Here is an 18,676-nt window from a genome sequence, read left to right as displayed (position 1 = left end):
GTAGTTAGTGGTCTGCGTCCCATTCCTGTTTTAGTCTTCTTACTTGCATGCATTAAGAATTCTTTTTTCAAGTGTAGCATAACCCCAAAGAGATCAACAGTTTCACAAGAACCAGATAACTCCTCAACTATCTGTTCAAGTCTATATGGTATGGCTAGCTAAAACCATGGTACAAAATTTCGAAATTTCGGTAATTTCGACACTACCAAGACGAGATGGGCTTCCGAAATGAAAAAGTTCAAATTTCGGCGAAATTTCGGTATATTTCGTAGAAATACTGTGTATTGAGCAGCATATTTCGGTAAATTTTGGTACAATTCGGTATATTGTAAATTTCGTAGAAACACTTTGTGTATTGAGTATTGAACTATTGACTATTATGAAGTTTATGAGTTATGACTTATGCACTTATGACTTTATGAGTTTAAACTAAAGGCTACATTTGACTTTATTTTTGTTTTAATACTTTGTTTAAATTTCTTATTATGTCTTTTAGTACCTAAACAATATGTATTTAACTATTTTATACAATAGGGTCCGACCGTATACAGTCAATTAAGGGTGCAAACCATAAACACCACTTTGAGTTCATTTTTTTTGCAATATGAAGGTTTAAATGTGTTTATTTAGCTTAAATAAGGGTGCCCATGAAGTATCAGGCCTAGATATGGCCAAATACCCACCGAGATGGACTCCTGAAATATTGCAGAAAAAATGCAATATTTCGGCGAAATTTCGCCAAATTTAGGATATTTCGGATATCTCGGTAGGCCCGAGATACCGATATATCGCGAGATATAGTACTATGGCTAAAACAACATTTTCTGGCCGAAACAAATAGGGTTTGATTAGAAGATTTATGAAACATATGGGAGTCAAAATCATTAAGCTCATAGATACTAAATTTTGTTTTGTTACCTGTCCACCATGTTATGTTTCCAATCTCCATGCAAAGGACGCTTAATATATTTTGTTTGTTAGTGTTAAGTTAGGATTTATGTTTAGGTTTGATATTCTCTAAAAGGAGATATATATACAATAGTGGAACCCTAGCCGACTTCACAAGAAGTGATAACCGATAAGGTTGGAGTTTCAGATGAACCCATTCTCCTTCGTTGAATTCCTTCTCACGATGGTGTCTATCATAAACCTTCTTCATTCTTTCTTGTGCCAGCTTGAGAATGCCACGTAGTTCCTTGATTCTCTCATCACGAGTCAGTAATTGTTGCTCCACGGATTGCACCAAGGTTGTACCAGGAATATAGGAAAGGAGAGTTGGTGGGGAACGGCCATAGACTGCCTCGAATGGAGAAGTTTTAATGGATGATTAATGCCAGCTTACCTTCATGGCCTTTTGCTTGCCTTTAACATCATGTAAAGTCTAGCTTCAACACCACTCTCTGTAACAAAATGAACAGTATGAAAGATCCAATTAGTTTCATACCAAGTGAGCGAAGAATACCAGGAAGAACCAAGATTCATAATATCCTTGGAGAGAGAAAAAGGAAGAAGGAAAAGCGCATCCTCCCATTATCTGGTATGTGGCCATAGTAATAACAGGAAGATTTGGGTTTAAAACTTTAAAAATAGCAAGAAAATTTTATTTACCAGTAGAGAATTAGATTAGATGAGACTTAAATAACAAATCGAGAGAGAGAATCAAGTAAACAAACACATGTAAATAATACTAAATACGGAGTGGGTATATATCTGGATTAGAAGGTGACCTTACAACCCAGCAGGGAGCAAAACCTGAAGGAGTCAAGAAGGCTTCGACCACAGATTTCACAGGTATTAGTGACTCCCTTTCCAGGCCTTGGCTGTGGACGCTCGTTAAGGAAGACGATCTTGGGATTGTTGATAATGTAGGTTTGGATGGCCGATATGTCGATGTATTTCTGAACCTTGTTAACCCTTATCACGTTGTGGTACGAAGACCTGCTCCGTATCTGTATCATTAGTTACCGACAAAGTTCATCCCCCACCACACAAACCCCACCCAAATCCAAAGGTCATTAGATTCTGTTAACTTTCTAATTCCCAAATTTCAATGAAATTGAGAGAAAAGAACAAAAACCCATCTTAAAGATCAAAGAAAAAAAACAAACCTGAACAACACGATGGTCTTTGTGGTAAATCAAACAGTAAGAGCAAAGAGCATTTCCCATTGAACCAAAATCCTTCAAAACACTGCCTATATCAGAGAGAGAAGACGAGGAAGCAAACCCATAAGTAATTTTACAGGCACACACGTGCATCAAAATAGTAGGGATCAATTAAATGAAGAACACGATCTGGGTTTGGGGCAAAGAGAGAAATCTGACCTTTATTTCTCCCGAGTTTCAATGATCTGGACGGGGGAACAAGTAATCAAGCTCAAACCATATCGGAACAAACAGAGACTATGAAACAAAAGAGAGGGCCAAAGAAAGTGACCAAGAATGATTACCGAGATCTCTGAACACCCTGGCCACCCAAACATTCTCAATAAGATGCAGCATTTGAACACCCTGGAAGTTATGATTAAAATACAACCAAGCGAAACGAAAAAATAAAAAGGATGAAAAAGAAAGAAACGATTTAAGAGGGAAGGGAATCCAATATAGATCTCCAACCACGCCAGATGTTTCAGATTTCTTACCTTTTTCCGGTGGTTTTGCTGCCTCAGTTGCAGAATCGAAGTTGAAGAAATGACACAGGGATTGTAGTGCAATCGTTGGAGATTGTTGTCTTGGGGATAGAGAGAATTGAGAGGAAATATCGTCATTGGAGAGAGAGAACCTTGAGAGGAAATAGGAAGAAGAGGCGTGACTGTTTGAAGAAGAGGGGTATTTTTGTCAATCTAAAAAGTATACGAGAACAAAATTGAGTTTGAACTTTTAAAAGTAGTAATGATATTGAGTCAACATTTAACCATAGTACTATATCTCGCGATATATCGGTATCTCGGGCCTACCGAGATATCCGAAATATCCGAGATATCGCGAAATATGCCCGAGATATTGCATTTTTTCTGCAATATTTCGAGGGTCCATCTCGGGGGGTATTTGGCCATATCTAGGCCTGAAACTTCATGGACAGCCTTATTTAAGCTTAATAAACACATTTAAACCATAAAATTGTAAAAATGTGAATTCAAATTGGTGTTTTGGGCTTGCACTTGATTGACATACGGTCGCCGACCACTAATGTATAAATAGTTAAATACACATGGATTAATGAAATCACAACTTAAGTTACAAATTACAAGTGCTAAATCGCTAATAGTAGTTCTTGTGCCTCCCTGGATCAATCCCACTCATGCCTCACGAGTCGACGTCCATTGCTCTCTTTGAAGGACATATGTGGACCACGGTATAGAATCGGAGAAGAAACGAGTGTAGTCATCCACAAGTGTTGAGTAAATGGAATCATCAACATACTAGGGTAACCTATCCTAGGATATAAACTAGGGTTACCAATCGATCCATCTGTGAAGAAGATGATCCACTATGATATGATGTTGGTGCCGCAGAGAGCGATGGCATTGGCTGCATGTATGGTGGTGAGGTTGGTAGCTAGGTCCGCCAGGGTATGCAAAGATGTTATCTACAAAAGATGATCCAGATGTCCCGGGACTGGTGGGTAGTCATAGTCCCCTACCCCACTAAACCCGGTGATGATGATCCATATCCATATCCACCGTAAGGTTGCTGATGCACCATAATCCGATGCCAATGGAGTGGCGTATGTGCGTCAAAAGATGGGGCACGCCAATGTCCACTCGGTCCTCCCTCCCTATCACCCATACTCAAACCACCAACAGAGAGCTAGATAGGTTATCAATGTCCATGTGATCAGTTGCAATCGTGTTTATTAGACCCCTACGCTTCTCGTTGTATGTATGTAGGGGCCTCTCGAGGGGGGGGTGCGGGGTACGTGCTCCATGGTCCGTATCTTGTGTGGCATGATCAAACGCGTGTCTCTCCGGTGAATCGGAGTGGCTCTACAGTGCCGTATCCTGGGCCTCCTGGCCTACCACATAACGCTCTCGCGTGCAAATTCTTCACCAAGATCACCACCACCAACATCACCACCACCAAGATTACCACCACCAAGATCACCATCACCACCACCAAGATCACCATCATCACCATCATCATCATCATCATTTGAGGACTTAGACTAGTCTTCATCATCAGAACATTGCCACCAGTGTGGGAATGGTATGGGTGAGGCTTCCTCTGCATGTATCCCTCGTCGACCATATACTCGCCCACATCGCACCAATCTCGGAAGCTATCATGGGGTCGGGCCTACCTCCCTCCTCATCCAACACTGGCTCACCTCTATCCCTCACCCAATCCACAATAGGGTCCTCATCGTCGAGTCAACTTGAAAGATGTCGGCTAGATCAATGGTGCCCCTCCGTCCCACATGTCCCATGCGTATGTGTTGCGGTTTCGCCTCAAGTTGTAGTGCACATACACCATGTCGGATAAACGTTGAGACCCCAACTGCTGCGCCTCTTGAGTGGATGAGTGCAAAGGTACTCAGGTTCCTCTCACAACCGGATGCGAGAACATGTTTGGGCAGGACTTTAATTGCTATTCTTCTTAAGTTTTCAGCGATTCCCATACAACACCCACCATTCATTTGCATTACAAGTTTACAACAAAAAGACATGTGTCAAATGTTGTTTCAACTTTCAACTTTCAAATTTCAATACATATGTAATTTAAAACTTAAAAGAATTACCAAAGATCACCACGTGCTTTGCCTTGTATCGCATGCGTTAGTTCCAAAACTTCCCAATGCATCCCTAAATACCTTGATCTACACCCATGTGGAAAATTAGTAAGTACTTCTTCACTACTTATTTGAAAGCATGAATAAGTTGAGTTTCCAAATGAACTCACTTCATTGTTGCAACTTGCTTGTAGTGCACCATCCGGCTCCAACTTCTTCACTACTTGTTTCACAAGATCAATAAGTTGAGTTTCCAACCCAAGCCTATTGTTATATTGATACTTGGGTTCAAGTAGTATGCTTGAAATATGACATATAGAATAGAGGTATTGTCAAATGCATAGGTAATTAGTAAATAATAATACTATGAATTAGTAAACATAAAACAAATTTACTCCACCTTATGCGGTGGATGCATAAGTTGATTCTCCCAATGAGCATTTATGATATCTAAGAAGTGTTTGCTCTGCGAGGAGCCACACTATAGCAAATATCTTTCATCAAGTCTATTGCGGCATATAGGACGCATGGTTGGGCCCTTGAGCGGAGTCGCAACGTGTAGAACTTTAACTACGGCTCTAAAACTTTCACCACTTTGCTTAGTTTGGTCCAAGTCCTCGAGATGACATTGTTGTTTGTGCTTCCCTCCCATTTGCGTCTTGGAACCCTTCCATTCAAACCACTCCTCGAAGCGAAACATGCTTCTCAACCCGGCCGTCTTTGTCTCAATGCTTTTGAGAGCAATGTAGTTGGTGGCAAATCTTGTGATGCCAGGCCTAACCAAGTCACTCCCCACATTTTTCCCTCAATAGATTGAGTGCATAGGAGTGGTTGTATACAAAGTTGGTGACTTGTCTTGCACTTTCAACCGAGTCTTCACCAACTTTAACTTTCCCATATCTTTTAGCATTAAGTCAATGCAATGGGCTGCAAAGGAGTCCTGAAGAGCCGGTACTTACTATTGTTCATCATCTTCTCACCGTCGACTTGAAGTTACTTCCATTGTCGATTCAATCTGGACAACATTCTCAATACCCACATCTTTTCCACTACTTCCTTTAACAATCAGTAAATATATTTTGCATCCTTTATCTCTTTGGATGCATCCACGATTGAGGAACACTGTCCTCCCATCACAATAAACCATGAAATTGATGATGGACTTTCTGTAGGCCCAGTCCATCCATCTGCCATTATAGTCACCTCATATGTCTCCCACATATTCCTCATCTCACTAATGTACTCATCAATCTCACTCTTTTGTTGAGGTAGATAAACATTCATTACCTCATATGGGGTGGGGCCCTTGAATCTGGGCCAGGCCTCTGCATGGTATCTATCATGGTATCATAATGGGGGCCTTGTGCGTGTTTTTGGGATGGTATGGTATAGCATCCACTTAGCTATTGATTCTTTAACCAATCCCTTCATCCCCTTCCATGCTCCTTTGATTCCGGGTTGATCGCTTCCTTTCTTCTTATGCAATTTAGGATCGGATGTTGATGGTGGTACTGATGCATGGTAGAGGTGTTGGGGTTGCCCTCACACTTTGTGATCTTTTAAAAGGATTCAAAGTTCTAGGACCTCTAGAACCGCCACTCCTCCACTACCCCTACTCTTTGTCTCTGCTGATCATCTTGAAAACTTACTCTGCTCCTTGAAGCAGTCCGCCTAAAATCCCTAGCCTCCTCTGCTTTGTTTGTATGTCATCGGTCTGCATGTCATCATCATCGGAGGAGTCATCATCATCATCATCATCATCATCATTGTATCGTCTTCCTCCTCCCATCGAACTCCTCACTGTATCCTCAAGTTGTTCTCTATCCTTTGCTTGTCGGCCTTCCTCTTCTTTCTTCCCCTCAAACTATCACCAATCTCCCGGCTACTTGATGGGGACTATATGACAACCTACAACATCTTTAGATCCTCCATCGATGTTGTTTAAGTCTCTTGGACCCACCTCCCATAAATTGCATGTGACAATAGTTACATATAGATTTTCTCTTATCCCCATCAATGGGAGTACCATGTAACCATGCAATGTCCCCTATCTTGGCTGGCTGGTCTCTCTTGTTCCCTCTGTTCTCTTTGTTCCCTCCGCCCCTTTTGTTGACTACTTTCCCCACCTTTTGCTTGCCCTTCGCACGTTGTCTATCACGATACGCCATAATGATACTTGTTTCTTGCAATGTAAGTAACACAAATAATTAAAAAACTTAATGTAGATGCACTTCAATTGACACTTTTAGATTACTAATACACTTGTATAGTTATTTAATATTTTTCCCTAACCCTTATATTTTTCACATAATTAAAACCAATTTTTATATATAATGTTAATATAAGTATTGACCTAACACAACAAAACCAAAAATTAGTAAACATAATATACATGTAATGCATCTCAAAACATATAGAAATAACTTTCATATTTTTTCATTATTTTTAAACTTAAAACTCATATTTTTCCTTATTTATTTCTGTTTTTTTTTTTTATATATTTTTCTTAATTTTCGAAAATTAAAAGAATTATTTAAGAGCAGAAAAATAAATCCGACACGTGAAGCCGTAGATCGGCCATTGGTGTCTAACATATATTTAATTCATTACCATCTAAGTCATATTACCCCTAATTATTTCCTATTTTAGTTGTAGGAAAATGAATTTTTAAAACCAGAAAAAAATAAAAAAAATACATATGGGAAAAAATTTCGACACCGTGAGGTCAGAGATCGGCCTCGGTGTCTTAACATATATTAATATCATCAACATCCAACAACATTTGTACAAATTTTTTTAAAAAAAATAGTTTTAGAGAAATAGAATTTACCTTAAATAATGAAAATAGGCTTGGATGATGAGCTTAGATGACCCTCCGACGTCTTCCGTGCACAAGGAGCTTCAACAATGCTTGGATGAGGCTTGGAAGGGAGGAAGAAGAGAGAAAATTTGAATTTCAGCAGCTCTCGGTGAAATATCGACCAAGAGCTGCGAAATATGGAATTATAAGGCTCTTAATGTGACACTATTTGTCACTTTTACAATATCTCGCGATATATCGTGAGATCTCGCGATATATCGTGAGATCCACGATATATTGTCGATATATCACGATATATCGACGAGATATTGTATTTTTATGTTTCGGAAGTGTTTCGTATCTCGGACATATCGAGATTCACGAAATATGGCGATATATCGCCGATATTTCGCGAGATTTTATACCATGCATTTAACAATGCAAGCCAACAACTAAGTACCAAACCACCTTTATCCCTATATGCTCATCCTAATATTGAACGAGTGTTGGGCCTTCAAGTTCAAATCTCCTCCAAGGAAGGTTGTTGGGCAGAAAATCTCCTCCAAATGTTGTTTTTGAGCATCAAATCCAAGTGTTCCAAGCTTTTTCTGGTAAGATTTGGAGCAAATAAGTGATTTGGAGCTGTTTTCTTCACAAACTGGCAAAACCAGTCGAGTTTACCTAGAATAGGTCAAAATTTTGATCGAGAAAACCAGTTGAGTTTACCTAGAATAGGTCGAAATTTCGACTGAGAAAAGTCAAAACATGGTATTTATATAATTGACTTTGTGACATTTTGGCGAGATACCGAAATCTCGGCCGAAACCATGTATCGCATGCAGTTTCGACTCGAGACTTGTTGAAACCGAGAAAATCACCAAGTTCTCACGAGACCTCGAACCATGCATTTTTCTACTTCGTTACTTTGATTTTGCCTGTTATGGCCACAGGGGTAGAGCTCAGATTTTCATTCTAAGGGGGTGGGGGTGGGGGTGGCGAGAGCACTGTCTTAGGTGAAAGTGTTTTAGAAAATGAATAAACGTTTAGATCGTTCATGCATGCAACCCAAACAGTTTAATTGCCAACATAATGGGTGTAAATAGAGCACAAATCCGTAGAGCTAGGGGAGTAAAAACCTACCTTAATGCATACTAAAAACATTACAGTATATTTTATGGTAAATTAGAACCATTTGGTAATGCACTGCAAACATTTGTCGAATTTGTGCTTATTCTTAATCTACATTTAACCTTAAGTATAACCTTCGTTATATTTTGTCTTATGATGGAAGTCTACAGCTATGCACAATTAATTAATTTGCCACGTGAAAATTTACATGACTACCTATTGCACTACCACTGTCTCTCATATGCCAATGCTTTTATAGAAAATGTACAGAACATATATTTATTTTTATAAATAAATATATATTTAGTAATCTCAAGGGCATAGTTGTCACGGCATCTAGGCGACCCAAGGCGTTAAGAGGGGCCTGGACACAAGGTGACACTAACAAGATGCCTAGGTGACCAAGGCGTTGCCTTGGAAACTATGCTCACGGGAGCATTGGGAAGGTGGTGAAGGATGAGGTTGGGGAATGGAACAGCCAATGGCCTCAATTTCTTATGCCATTGATTGATCGATGGATGATGTAAAAGGTTACTTGACACCTTTTGCTGGAGAGGCTCAGTTGCTGTTGAAGGTCAGCACAAGGTCCGTGTTAGCTATTTGGTGGCAATGTGGCATATGTGTGAGCGGCCCCATGGTAAATCACATGCTGTGGGTTCTCAAATTTAAATGGATTATATGCAATTGGTTTTCAGAGAAGCTCCTGGTTCAAAGGTCGGTAATTTGGAGGTCTGTCCTGTGCATTGAATATTTGAATGGTGATTCTTTATGCTGGGTGGATGGGGACTCTCTTTCAATACCAGTTTGCTGATGACATGGTGGAGGTGATTCTAGTAACAACCTTCAAGCCTCACTAATCTTGGTAACATCTCTTGCTTTTGAGAGCAGTTCCCACTTGAATCTTGCTGACATCTTGACAGTTGTGGGTCCACTATAGGTGGAGAAGCAATTTCCTGCAAAACTTCTGACAGTGCTTGGTCGAAAGCCATCATCGAGATGGTTCTGATGATCAATATCGGATGGTTTGGAGTGTCTGATCTGTATTGGTATTGGACCGGACCAGTTTGATCTATCATATAAATTGGATGTGCCATTCCAGTAACAATATGAGCGTATTCCTTATTGCATCAGGCCGATCAGCTGAATTTTTGTACCCTGGGAAGGATATGGGTTCTCAGATGGATATTTAAATCCTTGTTCATTACTCATATAAATGGAACAAGCCTTTCAACTGCTATTTTGGTAGTGACAAAAAGGCCCTGCGGTAAATTGACTGGATCCAGGTCCTGGTTTTTGTGCGATGTAGGGCTTTTAATGGATTCAGAAGTTGTGTATCTCCAATCATTGTCTAAAAAATTATCAATTTGGTTTCTCCATCGACAGTGGTAGGACTGCTTCTGACAGATGTTTGGAGGACAATTTTGATGGTTGAGCATGGAGGAATTGGCCTAAGCAAGGTTGGGGATTTTGTTTTTTCAGGCCGTTTCACCCAACAGTCATTTCATTTCAATTTCTCACAAATCCAAAATATTTTGTTAATTTCGGCGGAATTCATGTCACTCTGCCAAAGTGTCAGTGTAACGGTGTAACTGGGTAAGAAGCTTGGTCTTTACTTCCCTGGTGGAGATGAGCATGCAAGGTATAAAAGATCAGAAATAGGGGATGGCTTGATTCTTTATTGCTAAATCCATGTGATGATGCTTCACTTCCTATATGCAGAGGCAAGAGGAATAGCTTCACTGGCTTGTTTGGAATAATAAGGATGGGCCTTTGTTTTCATATGATATTGGAAGTTGTGATGCGTGAAGCTGCAAGGGAAATACCTTTGCTTAATATCCTTTCATTCTTTTCTTGTTTTTGACTATAATGCTGAGATACTACTTGGTCTGCTATTGGTTGCAGTTCCATGTTCTTAGTTTGGTTGTGTAGGTTGTGCATGCTGGTATTGTATGTTTGGCTGGGAAGGGTTGTGGAATTGGTATGTGTGTTAGTGGTTCTTGTTGCTTTTATGGAATAAGGTCATTTTCTGGCAGCTGTGTGAGAGCCCTCCTTTATTTTATCTTTTTCTTTTAATTTTCCTGTATTCATTTTATATCTTTTTCTAATGCATTTAACTTCTGGTTTTTGATGCCATCCCCAACAAGAATAAGGGGAGGTTAGTGAGATGTCAACCAAGGGCCAGTAGTTTATGATTGAAACAAGTGTAAGAAGAGTTTGGTATGGGGGAAGCAAAACAAAAGGGTAGATGAATTATGAATAAAGTCAATACTAATCTTACAGGTCTGGAGAGAGAAAAAAATCCATTTTTTTAAAGAACAAGAATCACTATTAGTGACTTTGTAACTTCCCTTGAAACTCTCCAACTTCAACTCAAACTTAATTAGCATTTAGGACTTAGGAGTACAACAATAGAACCTGAAGAGACCAAAATAGACTGCCAGGGAGTAATATGGACATAAAATATCACTCGAAAAAACATATAACACAAAATTCAAAACCCAAGCCACCAATTTTACCAATCACAAATCCACTGAGCCATTTTAACCCAGCTAGGCTTGGTGTGACATTATTGTATATCTATGATCAGATCCTCAACCTCACTTTTATTTAGTTATTTATTTTGGGGGTGGGGGTGGGGTTAGATGACAAGCTAAAATTTAGTTAACCTCTGGCTCAGTGAAATGTGTCTTATGTGTCACTTTGACTACCTCAATATGATAAATATTTTTTTAATCTTTTCTAGTCAGCTGTGGAAGAACAACTATTACACAGAATACAAGCTTTGTTGGGAAATCTGATCTATTAATGTTCTATAGGTTGTGGGAAGCGGACTGTTGTTAGGTATGTTGCTCGTCACTTGGGCCTGCATGTGGTTGAATATAGCTGTCATGATCTTTTGGCATCCTCTGAAAGAAAGACTTCTGAAGCACTAGCTCAAGCTTTCAAGACAGCTGAAAGGTATTCTTGAAGCATTAGAGCCCATTGTGAGGAATCAGCAAATGTTGTTCTTTTAAGATCTGTGCACCAACTTTAGACTTTCTTTGTAGTTTGGTTTATCGTATCTTCATCGAACCATGTTATCATGCCTCTCCAATTGATATGGTTAATTCATCAGCTGTGGATGGTGCATTAACTAACTTTTTGCACATATAAAACTCCATTCAAGGGAGTATAGAATTTCATTCCTCCAACGAAGTGTAGAACTACATTCATTCAATGAATGATCTCATATGCTTATGAGTACAGAAAAATATCTTCATAGAGGTTTCTGAACATAGTAATGAGTTTTTTCCCTTCAGATGATGGGAAAAAATATGTATACAGTAATCAAACTCATTCTCCTCTTGTTAGGAGAAGAAGGAAGATAAGTTTTGTTTTTGATGGAAATATAATTCAGAGTAATAGACTTATCTGTTTGAAAACCTCAAATAAGAGTGATGATGTTGCCAAGTAATTAAAACCAAAGTGTTGATGAAGATGTTGCTACCATTCTGCCAAGAAGATGCGCGTCCAAGGTGTTGCAGAAATACACGAACAATACTGGTTGAGTCACATCTAAGGGTGTCAATCCGGTACCGAAACCGATACCATACCATATTACCGTACTGTACCGTACCGAATACAATTCGGTGTGGTACTGGCATGGAAAAATGGTACCGTACAGTACGGTATCGGCAGGAAGGTTAAAACTGTCGGTAAATATCGATACCGTACCTTTTTACCGAATACCGGTACCGTACCGAATTTAAAGCTATATATATACAATTATATGTCTATATATATCATAGTTGTCATGGCGTCGCCATGGCGTCTTGGCGCTGGAGAAGGTTGCATGGCGACCTATGCCATGGCGTCCCTCTTTGATTTCTTCTTCCTGTCTCTCTTTCCCTCTTCGATTTCTTCTTCCTGTCTTCGATTTCTTCTTCCCTCTTCGATTTCGTCTTTCCCTCTTCGATTTCTTTCGATTTCTTCTTTCCCTCTTCGATTTCTTCCTCAATTTCTGAATTTTCTTCTTAAAACTTGAGAAACAATAGAGAAAAAATAAAACATGGCTCGAGTACACATCTATTAAAACATTAAAAATAGAGAAAATAAAAAAATAAAACATGGTCGACATGCTCGCCATGGCATTGACATGTTGATATATCGACGTGACACCCCTCCACCGACTTGGATCGCCGTGACGCCGTGACAACTATGATATATATATCAGTATATATGTATTTCATAAATATAATAATTTATATATACAATATAACATATTAAATATAGGGGAAAGTTTACACGGATGTGTGAGCATGCACGGTCGTGTCCCCTCTCACAAAGAGTTGGAAAAGTCATAAACCCCACCCATTAATTAATGCCTTGAAACTCCCACCCTCTCACATACACGGCTTACACAGCTGTGTATGAAAACTTTCCCCTTAAATATAATATATTTCATATTATATGTAATAATTTTATTAATTTATATATAAAATATAACATATTGAATACCATATGTAGGTATAATACTGAATATCGTACCGAATATCTTACTGCATGAAAACCATACTGAGTTGGTACGGTATTGGTATGGGAAATTCACCATTTATCCGGTACGGTACAGTAATGGTAGGGGGTATTTGACTTATGTACCATACTGACACCGTACCGAATACCGGTACCGTACCGGATTGACACCCTTAGTCACATCCAAATAGACGCTCTCCTTAAGATCTGAAACATCCCTTTTATTAGTGCAACCAGGGTTTCTTGTGCTTTACCTCTGTAATATATAAAATCAGAGAAGAGGAAGAAGAGAAGAGAAGAAGAGAATGGAACAGCAGCTGCAACTTTCTATTGATCTCATAATGAAAAGAATACAATATAAATAGGGATAGGGTCAAATCTGGAAAAGACCAGAATAATGTTATCGTGAAGTGTATAAGGCTAGGTATTAGTGCCTATACTAATACCGAGATATGTGAGGAGGGTATTTATGTCTAGGTTATTTATTCTTTTTATTTTCTGTATTCCCTGTTTTACCCTTGAGTGAATATATAATGAAGAATTGAGGGAGACCACATATCGTGTAACTCCCAAGTTGCACATCTCGTCTTCTCCTCTCTCTCTCTCTCGATTTCCCTTCTTCTTCTTCTTCTTTTTCTCTTATAGTTTACGTGGTATCAGAGCTATAGGCACTGTTACAGCTCTTGGTGGGATTCTTCTCCTCCTTTCCACAGTCTACAATTGAAGATTGAAGTGTGAGAAAACTTGAAGGCTTGCGGTTTCTTCTTCTCTTTGTTTGAAGGGGTGCAGCACCCTATGCTGTATTTTGGGACTGTTTAGAGCCTAGTTCATGGTATAAATTAAGAACTAGGTCTCCTTTTCTGTTTGTGGAGGTATTGTATGGAGTTTGATGGAGTAAAGTGTGCATTGGAAGCTGAAGATTAAAATCAACAGCCATTGGTCAGGGTTTTTGAAATCAATTTTTCAAGGAGAAACAAAAATCGATTTTTACAGGGTTTTGAGGTTCGGAATTTTTTCCTGAATTTTATCTCTTCTTGTTACATCTTTACTCCATCGGTTTGATCTCACATAATGGGTGATTGTTCGAAGTCACTGATGACCGAAGTGTTCTCTTTCTCCTCCAATCGTATTACTGAAAAGAAATTGGAGGAGATCATCAACTTTCAACAATGGAGGAAAATTATTAAGTTGGTTTTGACGGGACGTGATCAGCATGATCATTTATTTAAGACTAAATCAGATGATGACCCCTTATGGGATACTGTGGATGCTAGAATCTTGGGCCAGATGCTGAATTCTATGGAACATCAGATTGTCGATTTGGTGACACACATTGATACTGTTAAGGAGTTGTGGGAATACCTTAATGTTTTGTACTCTGGACAAAACAATCTTTCCCGCATTTATGAGTTGTCCTAGGAGTTTTATAGGGTTGATCGAAAGGGTCGTCCTTTGACCCAATACTTTGCTGATTTTAAAAGGATGTATGAGGAGCTTAATTCACTTCTTCCTATTACTTCTAATGTGGAAGAAATGCAAAGTCAGCGGGAGCAGCTTGCTGTTATGGGAATTTTGGGAGGACTTGGGAAAGAGTTTGATTCAGTCCGTTCCCAAATTCTTGGTGGTGACAAGGTTGCCACGTTATCTAAAACTTTTTCTAGAGTTTTGCGTGTTTCTCGTGAGACTTCTACTGCTATTGATACATCAGCTCTGGCATCTTTTCCACCCAACCGTGGGCCTAATAGTGGGGCTGGTACTGGTGGTAATAATGGTGGTGGTCGTGGATGTGGGGCTGGTTCTGGTAAACCACCTACTGTGGGTACTCAAGGTGCTTCTGATGGTTCGAATTTTGGTGAGGACTTGTCACCATTGTGGTTGCCTAGGACATATCCAACGTTTTTGTTGGAAACTGTTGGTTGAATCGTGGGTCATAGAGAGGGAATGAAATAATTGAATTGCTTGCTTTAATGAGAGAAAGGCCCCTCTATTTATAATAGAGGGGAAGTTACAAATAATAGAAGCTAGGCGATGTGGGACTAAAACCCCATGGCAAACCATCTCAACAATAGTTTGCCAATTTTGCTACCACTATTGAGTCTACGGTTTCTTCATCTCCACAGCCTGAGGGTAAGACTGTGAAAATGTCTGATGAGGAATATGCCTGTTTCACCCAATTTCAGATTTCTCAGTTAGCCCAGCCTCTAACCGCCACCTTTGTTCAGACAGGTAATGCTACTGCCTGTATTTCAACCGCTACTCCTCGTCCCTGGATCATTGATTCAGGGGTTTCAGATCACATGACTGGTGTTTCAAGTATTCTTTCTTCCTTAAAAAAATCTTCATCTAGTGTTATTTTAGGTAATGGTTCCTTAGCTAACGTGACTGGTACTGTTCATGTTACACCTTCTGTATCTTTGTTTTCCGTTCTCTATTTGCTTGATTTCCCTTTCAATTTTTTCTCTGTTACTCGGTTTACCAAATCCCATAATTGTTCTATAACCTTTTTTTTTTTGGATTCTTGTGTATTTCAGGATCTTACGACGAAGAAGATGATTGGTAGAGGTCATTACTCGTGAGTCGGGGGGGGCTTTACATACTTGAGGACCCTTCATCTATGGCGTGTACCGGTATAGCGTCACCCTACCAGATTCATTGTCTTTTGGGTCATCCTTTGTTAGCGAGTTTAAAGCTTTTGGATAGTCGTTTTTGGTCACTTTCTAGTTTAAATTGTGAGTCCTGTCAGTTTAGGAAACTTCATCGGGTGAGTTACCCACCTAGAGTCAATAAACGGTCTGACCAATCTTTTTCTTTAATTCATTCAGATGTATGGGGTCCATGTCTTGTCACTTCTACTTTGGGTTTTTGTTACTTTGTTACTTTTGTTGATGACTACTCCTGGGTAAGCTGGCTTTATTTAATGAAAGATCGTTCAGAGTTATTTTCTCATTTTTGTGCTTTTGTGAATGAAGTAAATAATCAATTTCAGACTCCTTTGCGTATTCTTCGTAGCGATAACGCTAAGGAATATTTTTCTGCCCCTTTTGCTGAATTTATGGTTCAACGTGGCATTATTCATCAATCCTCTTGCACTTACACCCCACAACAAAATGGTGTAGCTGAGAGGAAGAATAGACATTTAATGGAAGTCTCTCGTTCTCTTTTATTTGAGATGAAAGTAGCTAAATCCTTTTGGGCTGATGTTGTTTTGACTTCCAGTTACCTCATTAATCACATGCCTTCCTCTGTTTTGGGTGGTGGTATTCCCTTTTCTTTGTTGTTTCCTTCTCTGCCATTGTTTGTTTTACCACCACGAGTATTTGGAAGTGTTTGTTTTATTCGAGATCATCGTCCGAGTGTTTCCAAGTTGGATCCTAAGTCTCTCAAGTAGTCAAGTGTATGTTTGTTGGTTATTCTCGCACTCAAAAAGGTTATTGTTGTTATTCTTTTGGGTTGCGAAAATTTTTGTTATTGCTGATATTTTTTGCTTTGAGTCTACTCCGTATGTTGGTTCATCTTTTACTGTGTCTGACTTGGATGATGATCTTCCCGTTTCTGTTATTCAGTCTATTGTTCACCATGTTCTGCAGGATGCCTCATCACCGACACCTCTACCTGTTGTGTTTCAACGTCACCAATGGAAAGTATGGGCTCTCCCCGCTCCTGCAATTTCTGCCCCATCTACTTCTTCGTCGGCAAATTCTGCAATTGGTAATAATCCTTCTCCTTTGGAACCTCCTTCTGATCTTGATATTCCTATTGCTCATCGTAAGGGTGTTCGGGCTTGTACCCAACACCCCATTTCTAACTTTGTTTTCTATGCTGGTTTATCTTCCATCTTTCATTCTTATTTACAAATTGTTGAAAATCATCCTGTTCCTAAGTCTATTGCAGAGGCATTGTCCAGTCCTGGTTGGAAGGCTGCTATGAATGATGAATTGTTGGCATTGGAGGAAAATCAGACTTGGGATCTTGTTCCCTTATCCTCAGGTAAATCTGCTATTGGATGTCGGTGGGTGTTTGTGTTGAAAGTTAATCCTGATGGATCCTTGGCTTGTTTGAAGGCCCGTCTTGTGGCGAAGGGCTATGCCCAAGTATATGGTGTTGATTACTTGGATATGTTTTACCCTGTGGCCAAGCTTACTTCTGTTCGCATTTTGATTTCTCTTGCTGCCACTTACCGTTGGTCTTTGTATCAACTGCATGTCAAGAATGCGTTTTTGCATGGGGATTTGAATGAAGAGGTTTATATGGAGCAACCTCCTAGGTTTGTTGCTTAGAGGGAGTTTGGCTTGGTGTGTAAATTGAAGAAGTCTCTGTATGGGCTGAAATAGTCCCCTAGGGCGTGGTTCGGCAGGTTTGTTGAAGTTGTGCTAGAGTTTGGGCTTACAAGGTGTGATAGTAACCATTCTGTGTTTTTCCGTCACTCTGGTGCGGGAAAAATATTTCTTGTGGTTTATGTAGACGATGTAGTCATTTCAGGAGATGATGTTTCTGGTATTGAAGGCTTGAAGGTACACTTGCAGCAATAATTTCAGACCAAGGATCTGGGAAGATTGAAATATTTTTTGGGTGTGGAAGTTGCTCAGTTGAAGAAGGAATTTTGCTCTCGCAACAAAAATATGTCCTTGATCTTCTTTCAAAGACAGGAATGTTGGGTTCTAAACCTCTAGATACTCCTATGGATCCCAATATGAAGCTTACTGCTGATGATGGTGATGTCTTGTCTGATCTTGAGAAGTATCGGAGGCTTATTGTTACCTAACAGTAACTAGGCCTGATATAGCCTTTCCTGTTAGTGTGGTGAGTCAGTTCTTGTTTGATCCTAGGACATCTCACTGAGAGGCTATTATGTATATTTTACGCTATCTTAAAAAGGTCCATGGACGTGGTCTTCTCTACAGTGATCATGGCCATGGGCGGATAGAGGGTTTTTCAGATGTTGATTGGGAAGGGTCTCCAGTTGATAGGAGGTCTACTACAGGTTATTGTGTGTTTGTTGGAGGGAATTTGGTGTTCTGGAAGAGCAAGAAACAGACAGTAGTTGCTCGTTCCAGTGCAGAGTCAGAGTACAGGGCTATGACACATGTTACTTGTGAGTTAATGTGGGTGAAATAGTTACTAGCTGAACTTGGCTTTGTTGATGATTCTCCAATGAAATTATGGTGTGACAACCAAGCTGTTGTTCATATTGCTTCTGTTGTAATGTAATGGGTACATGGGTAATTCTGTCCTTGGGGTATTATTGTCATTTGTATCCATTCTGGAATGTTCCTCATTTAGTTATAAATAAAGAGGCTGTGGACACATTGTACACAAGCCACATTCAAGGAATTCCACATGGCATCAGAGTGGGAATCAATCCGAAGATCCTGGAGATGATTTCTTCTCGATTTTGTTTCTCCTTCTCTCTTGCGATCGAGCCCTAACCCCACCACTCCCGACCGCTTCCTTCCACCACTTCCGCTAGCCCCTTTCTCGCCTCCCCACACTTTCATCCACCACCACAAC

General features: G+C 39.7%; 1 protein-coding gene across 2 annotated transcripts in view; it reads left to right on the top strand.

Annotated features, from left to right (window-relative positions):
- LOC122668084 (peroxisome biogenesis protein 6) overlaps window positions 1-18,676 on the top strand; it is a 176,232-nt gene that overhangs the window by 38,108 nt on the left and 119,448 nt on the right. For both annotated transcript variants that reach the window (XM_043864638.1, XM_043864637.1), the window contains exon 4: window positions 11,473-11,614. In XM_043864638.1, the coding sequence (XP_043720573.1) occupies window positions 11,473-11,614 (142 nt within the window). The remainder of the gene's footprint in view (window positions 1-11,472; window positions 11,615-18,676) is intronic.

This window comes from Telopea speciosissima, chromosome 7, assembly GCF_018873765.1.
Source record: "Telopea speciosissima isolate NSW1024214 ecotype Mountain lineage chromosome 7, Tspe_v1, whole genome shotgun sequence".
In the NCBI taxonomy this organism is placed as follows: domain Eukaryota; kingdom Viridiplantae; phylum Streptophyta; class Magnoliopsida; order Proteales; family Proteaceae; genus Telopea; species Telopea speciosissima.
The sequence above is the reverse complement of the archived record's forward strand: the minus strand, read 5'-3'. Positions and strand labels throughout refer to the sequence as shown.